Source organism: Juglans microcarpa x Juglans regia, chromosome 8D (assembly GCF_004785595.1).
Source record: "Juglans microcarpa x Juglans regia isolate MS1-56 chromosome 8D, Jm3101_v1.0, whole genome shotgun sequence".
Taxonomy (NCBI): domain Eukaryota; kingdom Viridiplantae; phylum Streptophyta; class Magnoliopsida; order Fagales; family Juglandaceae; genus Juglans; species Juglans microcarpa x Juglans regia.
The window spans coordinates 18,908,516-18,915,851 of NC_054608.1; the positions used below are offsets into that span (position 1 = coordinate 18,908,516).

Below are 7,336 nucleotides of genomic sequence, written 5' to 3' on the forward strand. Positions count from 1 at the left end.
AAAATGGAGGGAAAAGAAATGAGGTCCAATTCTCATAACTTGGGTCACAAAAAAGATCCAACGGAGAAGATTTTAAAACCACAAGTTAAATAAAATAATTTAAACGTAATGGTAAAGTCAAATTGAAATAATTAAATCCCACGGTAATTAATTTAAATATTAAAAGCAATTTAAATGCATAACAATAAATAAATATTTGGAAAGCACATAAAAAAAATAATTTTCACCAAATTAAAATCATAGAAATAAACTTACTAAAAATCCAACCAATTTTAAAATAAGATGATAAATTTTTGAACAATCAAAAATAATCCTTCAGTAAAAATACACTGAAATACGGGGTGTTACACACAGTTTTGTGTGTGTACTGTTGAACAAACTTATGCTATTTCCAAATCCTAAGAAAAATGTTATCTTTTTCAAGAAAAACAGATAATCAAATTCTTGGAGCAAGGTTTTAGATATATTCATATTGGATCTGTCTAAATTGCTGCTAAACTTTTAACAAGGAGAGGCATCAATGCATCCGTACTATTTTGCTTAAGGGATGCCAGATTCAATAATTTTGAAACAAGTATTCTCGGAATGATCCAATCCTCGCTAACGGATGGACCAGTCCATTTTAATTGTTATCCTGATTTAACACTTGCTCTTGATGATAAACATATTTTAAAATGTTTGACCTTAAACATTTTAACTTCTGGTTATGATATGCTTAAGGGTAGCAAGCCTCTTACTCTGATTTACAGGATTTATTATCGTCTTTTAAAAACGAGTTTAAATCCTAAGGCTATTGCAAAACCCATCCAGGGAAAAACTCTTCTGATCCAGAGTTCAACCCCAGATGCGGATGTTTCAACTCCAAAAATGATTTTTTGGAAAGATATAATTCTCCCCAAAAAATGGATTTTGGAAGAAGAGGCTCCTCCAATTTCCAGGAACATTGTTGAAAGTTACCCAAGTAATATTCAACAGTATTTGGATGGAACCATTAAAATTAGCTTTGATCAGACTATATCTCCAGGGCTAAGAAGAAATTCTTATGCTGGATCTAGTTCTTCTTTTGAAGGGTCGGAAATTCCAGTAAGAAGAGACCAAAATCTCAAGCAATTCCTGGAATATTCTGTTAAAACAGCCCAACCTATTAATCCTGTTTTAAAACTGAAAGGACTTTCTACGTCCTCTCAAGTTACTTCTACTTTTTACTCTGTACAGGATGTTGGGTCCTCTAAAGACCAGCCTACTCATAATGAAGTTGAATTATAATATATCATTATTTATAATCTATAATATAATTATAATATATATTATAATATACTATAATATATTATCACTATATTATTATGTACTATATATGGGTTGGATTTTAAAATATGTTTAAAATCCGACCGAATCGTACCAATTACCTTCCACGTATTTGCAGCCAAGCCCAGAAAAGCGCACAATGCATGGATTGGGTTGGTGCATAAGTAGTATTGATTAGGGCACAACTCTTAAATTTCACACTCCGATTTTCGAGTCCGTATAGTTGGAGGTTGAAACTCTGATTCGAGGAGGTATAGGATGGCAGGAAGAGAGGTACGCGAATACACCAATCTCACCGACCCCAAAGGTATGTTTCTTCTTCTTTGTTGTCATTTCAGACACGGTGGATTTTCTTCTTGTTCCTCATTAAAACCGTGAATTTTGTTAATCTTACAGATAAGAAATGGGGGAAAGGGAAGGAGAAGATAGATGATGAAGATATCACTTTCCAGCGCATGGTTGCAAAGGTTAGCGCGTTGTCTCACCCTCTCCACACCCCTCTTTCTTTTCCTTTCTACTTATCTATATTTCTTTTAAATCCAAAAAATTATTTGAGAAAGAGTCTGTGGATTTCCATAAAACTAGTTAATCTCACTTTCATTGGATAACCAAATCATTGCATATATGAGGAGCAGAGTGAAATTACACAAACACTAGTTGCTTTGTTCTTTGGGCTAGCGAAGATTTTGTCCGAGTTCTTGTATTTACTCTTTCTACACTCTCTGTCAGCTGACCCTGTGTCGATGCTCTTTTCTTCGGTTAGCACTGCACTTGAAATAACTGTATATGGGTGCCTTCTTCCCTTAAAGGCTGATTTTGTTAGACTGGATCGTAGTCGATTTGTTCGAGTAAATAAGTTGTGGTAAACAGTTTTTTTAATTCTCCAGAAACAACTTGGCTACACGTAGCCTTTCTAAGTGCTGGTGAAACAATTTATCAATAGAGCTGCTGTAGGTAAATTATCCCTGTTATTATTATTATCTTATATTTTGGAAGGAATTACACTTTTCACCCACTAATTACCACCCAGATATCACTTTGCACAAAGTTCAAAAGTCTCAATATAAATCTTAACGTACCAATATCTTTCATACTGCACCCTTAGTGAAGATCTATTCATTAAGAATCTGTCAATTGAAAAATATAGTTAGTTTCGTGTATTAATTGAAACGTTGGCAGTTTAGGGTGCAAATTGAAAAGCAAGTGTAGTTGGTGGGTGAAGGAAATAGTCCCTGCATACCCGGATTTTATGAATTTTCTAATCAATAAAGTTTGACTTATCAAAAAAGTATTGTGAAAGAAATGATATTATAGTGCATATAGAATGTAGTCCAATACCACTTGCTAGAATCTTTCTTTTGTGCTTTAGCACCTGCTGAAGGATTTTTCTATTTTCAATGAATTTATTGAACTAATTATGTTAGGAAGTAATTAGAAAATTTTGGACCTTTATGCACTAAAGCGCCAATTGAGGGTGAGGGTTTTTAATATTTTGTTAGTATTGACTCTGAATGATAACATTTAGGGTAGAAAGAGTTCATCCTGCCGCACTACATTTTTTTCTGGTGTTCTGTAGTTTTAGTCCACCTTCCTCTGCAAGTTGCTATTTTGTGCAATTCCTCGAGGTAAATTTTCTGATAACTTGCCCCGGCAGGGATATTGGCTTCCTTTACCGGGTGATTGATGCAAGCAGATGCAAGAGGTTGCAGGAGAGCGTGGAGGCTACCTGCATGGGCGTGGCGGTAACCACCCTCATCCCCCTTCTCCTTGCGTGTGCGTGTGCGTGTGCGTGTGCATGCGCTTTTGTGTTTGTGTGTTCTTTCTTTTCTATTTCTGCCTTTCAGTTCTTGAACTTCATTATATTTGAGTATGTAGCCTTGGACAGTGATGATCTACTCTATCTAAAGGAGCAGATGGAAGCAGAGGAGGATGCAGAACGCCTCCTTCGTCGTACTGAGAAACGGGCATTTGCTGCGTTTAAGATATCCTTTTATTATTTTGAAGGAGGAGAAGTTGTCTTGGTCTGGAATGAAATTTTTTGTGATGTTCAGATGTGGGTAATGCCCTTAATCTACTGCTAATTGGCTAATCTTGCTGTAGAACTTGTACGCTATCCCTGGACCCTGCTCTTATTGTTTGATTTATCAATTTATGTTTAATTTAAGGTGTCATGTGTTACTGGTTTTTATATATCTTTGATCGAAGTATCAGATGTGACAATTTTTAAGGTGCAAATGATGTTTGGTTGATTCCTATTCCCTTCCTTCTTCCTCTCCCTTTTTTTAATTTTGTTCTCCAAAATACTCAAAAATTGGGTCAATTAAGACCAAATTAATGCATGATTCTTTTTGTTCTGTGACCTTGTGTCGGTATGGTATTTTTATTCCCAGCTAATACCATTGAAATAAGCTATGGTATGTTTAATCCCTCCTTGCTTAAATAACCTTTGGTGTTAGCTACATTTTACTTCACAAACTAGTCTTCTAAAATGCTATGAATATTGACATTTTGATCTGGTGTCGAAGACACCTGTGGAGAGCATTGCTTGGTGAAGGTTGAAAAAGCCCGCATCTTCATGCAATGTTGTTCCAAGTGCATCTGTCCTTGTATCTTCCTTAACCAATGAACACAAAGCAGCGAGTTTAGCAGATTCTTCACCTGCATCAGTCCCCTTGCCACTTCGAGTTGAGCCCAAACCAAAGAGTGGAATCAGGTCTTTCTTTCTCTCCTCCCTTTCTATGCAAAATATGCACATCACCTACAATCTTTGCACTTTTTTTTTTTTAATTCTTGTGAAAGAAAAGACTTCTGATCTAGTTGCCTTTTTTACTGATATATGTATTTTATCTGGATTGTAGACAGCAGGATCTTTTGAGAAAGGTGGTGGAAATTAAACCCAAACGGCTAAGAACTTCTAGCACCTCTGATGGTAATCAATTAACTGCAGCTTCAAGTGATTATGGTCCCAAGAATCTCGTGCCCGATTCTCACCAGAAGGGGAAAGGGCAGCCTGAGGCTGACCATGGGGAGAAAGAGTGGTCTTCAACAAGATCGAATAAAGCAGAGGGAGGTGGCAATGTTGAAACTCCTGTTAGGAGTTTACTAGGCTTAGCATATGCAAGTTCTGATGATGATGAAGACTGATTTGTGAATCCATATCTATTGGTGCTACGCTATATATCCCGTTCAATGATAAGTACAATCTGCTTTCCTTCTCACTAAAAACATCTTCACTGTCTGTCTGATCGGGACTGGTGGTCAAGTGCATTGACAAAGCAACGTTAGGATATATACTGTATGTGGTACAGCCAGGTGTTGGATTTTCTTTTCAGGAATTGGTCCGCACCCTTCTGAAAGTTAGGTCCACTGACGAATGGATCCCTGTTTTGTTTGTTGGGTTGGGGGGAGAAGAAATGAACCCTTGATTTTAGAAGGTATTAAAGGTAGTACTTGATTTTGTAAAATTTTTCAAAACTCGTTTGGTCCTTAGACGTGTCAGCTCATGAATGCAATATTACTATGCCAGCTTCTCGAAACCAAAAAAAAAAAAAAAAAGGGGGGGGGGGGGGGGGGGGGGGGTACTTGGAGTCCAAGGTTTCATAGGTTGAGTTTGCCCATCCCCTTCGAGAATGCAGCGGAAAGGCTTGGTTCCACTCTGAGATGGTAGAGGGATGCTATTCATACGGTTCAAACTTAATTTTTGTTTTATTTTCTCAAGTTAAAGAGTATCAAATTAAAAGTTCTTTGGAGGTTCAAGAAATTAATTCGAAAGACCACTTTTTATTCCAAGATTATCAAATTACCTCTTCATTTGTTTTCACAACTCTTTTTAACTCATCTTATCTCATCTAATTATTATAATTTTTATAAATTCACATATTAAATAAAATAAACAATTTAATTTTTTCAAATCTTAAAAAAAAAAAACAATTAAACAAATATATTCTAATAATATTTTATTCAACTTTTAGTTTTAATCTCAATTTATTTCATCTCATCTACGAAAAGAAACGTGCCAAATCTTTACAAACGAGGCATTAAGAGTATCAAATTATGTATGATTTTGATTTAGGTTCCAAGATTTTCCCTTACTCCACTAAAATCTTTACAAAATAATCTCCCACGTTATATTTGCTATATCCCACACATATCAATTAACTCAAGTTCTACCATTTATAAATTATTCATTAGAGGTTTTTTTTATTTTTTATATAAAAAAAAAAAGACCCGACCTAAAATAACCGACCCATTTCACTGCTTTTCAGTTTCGGATTTTTACTCGATTTTTGATTTTAATCGGTTGGGATCGGGTAATTACCCGTTAGCCGGCCATATAACCGAAGTTTTACCCACATATATTAATCCATCGGTTGGGATTGGGTAATTACCCGCTCCGAGATCAATCAATCAATTTAAGGTATCTTGGGACCCATGTTTTTTATATTTTTACTCTCTAATTAATTTGTATTTTTGGGGTCTGATCAGGTTCGATCTCTAATTGACATGATAAATGATATAATATCAACCAACATCAACCTTATAATATTGTCTCCAAATATATTAATATAATAATGTGGTCAATTTCTTTTGTTAAATAAATTATATGCAAAAATTAATTTGACCCATTACATTGCATAGCACTATTAGGGGTGGGGCAGCGAGGCCCCACCCTCGCTGCCCCACCCCACTTCTGCTCTGCCCCCATTTAACGGGCGGAGCCCCCCGTCCATCAGATGTGGGGGGTGGGTGGCCCTGCCTGCAGTTGACCCCCAAGGTGGGGGTGGGGGAGGGATAGGAGCAACCCCCGCCTCGCCTTGCCCCGCTTACATATATATATAAAATTATATATATATATATATATATATAAGTATATATATAGATATAAAAAATAACCCAGGTATGAAATGACATGCCTGAGGTTTTTTTTTTTTAATATACAAATAACGAAACGATGCCGTTTTCTCAATGGAAAAACGACGTCGTTTTGTTATTTGTTTAGAATCCCTCCCGCTACATTACCCTACCCAGAATCTCTCTCTCTCTCTCTCTCTCTCGCCGCTCGGTCGCTTACGTTATGCAATCTGCATCTCCTTCGCCATCATCGTAGCTGTCGTCGTAGCCTTCCGTGACTCCGTCTTCATCTTTGTCGCCGAAGGTAAGAAACCCCAAATCTATTTTAATTTTTTGTGATATTTATTTTATAGAATAGAGATTGGATGAAGGATGGGGTTTAATCAGAGATGGGGTGGGATTTTGTAAATTGTGTGTTGTGAAGACTTGATTGTGTATGTGGTTTGAATGATTGATGAACAATGTGTACTGTGTAATCGTGTGTGAATCTGTCCGTGACTTCGTGGTTTATTTTTTCATTTTTTTTAATTCACCCTAAAATGTGGGAAACATCAAACATTTCCGAGACTCTAACATTTTTAAATGACTATTTTTTATATTTTATAAATGAAAAATGTTATTATCAGAATATAGTATAAGAGTTAGATGATTTAAGGATGATGAAAAATACCGTATCACTTTATATAGACGGATGAAATTGAGATATTAGTGTCCTTTAGAGGTTTTATTTAAATTTAAATTCCAAAGTAGAAAGACTTCGCACCATTTTAATTTAGTGTTTTTTTTATCTACTTTAACATTCTTATATGTTTATGTAAAAATTCTTTACAACTTTTATAACCCGTACGTAGCTAGCTAGGCCATATAGAATGCTATGAGAATTAACCGTAGAGTATCCAAACACATATATGGTGGGCAAGCATTGGCATTAGATTATTATTTTTTATTACTTATATTTCTCTAATGATTTTTTATTTTTTAAATACTTTTTATTTTTATTTTGATAATGTCCAATAGTGTCCAATAATGATATTCATTTTCATCAATTGAATCCAACTAAGGGTGTAAACATTTTCATTTTTTTTTTTTTAGGTTTGATGTTTGATCTTCCAACTTCCAATATATATGTTAATGCTTGGATGTTAATTGTTTGGCATGTTGCTATGTTTGCTACTTCTAC

The 7,336-nt window shown here is 35.4% G+C and overlaps 1 protein-coding gene across 3 annotated transcripts; it reads left to right on the top strand.

Moving 5' to 3' along the window:
• Positions 1-1,414: 1,414 nt before the first annotated feature.
• Positions 1,415-4,530, top strand: LOC121241878. 3 transcript variants are annotated; one of them, XM_041139739.1, is made up of 6 exons: positions 1,415-1,612; positions 1,702-1,772; positions 2,999-3,047; positions 3,181-3,287; positions 3,936-4,018; positions 4,164-4,530. In XM_041139739.1, the coding sequence occupies exons 1-6, from the start codon at positions 1,564-1,566 to the stop codon at positions 4,447-4,449; spliced, it is 645 nt and encodes a 214-aa protein (XP_040995673.1). In that variant the 5' UTR covers positions 1,415-1,563; the 3' UTR covers positions 4,450-4,530. The 3 variants fall into 3 exon arrangements, with proteins under 3 accessions (XP_040995673.1, XP_040995674.1, XP_040995675.1); XM_041139740.1 differs by having other exon boundaries at positions 1,546-1,612; positions 2,960-3,047; XM_041139741.1 differs by lacking the exons at positions 1,415-1,612; positions 1,702-1,772 and adding an exon at positions 1,786-2,259 and having other exon boundaries at positions 2,960-3,047.
• Positions 4,531-7,336: the final 2,806 nt, after the last annotated feature.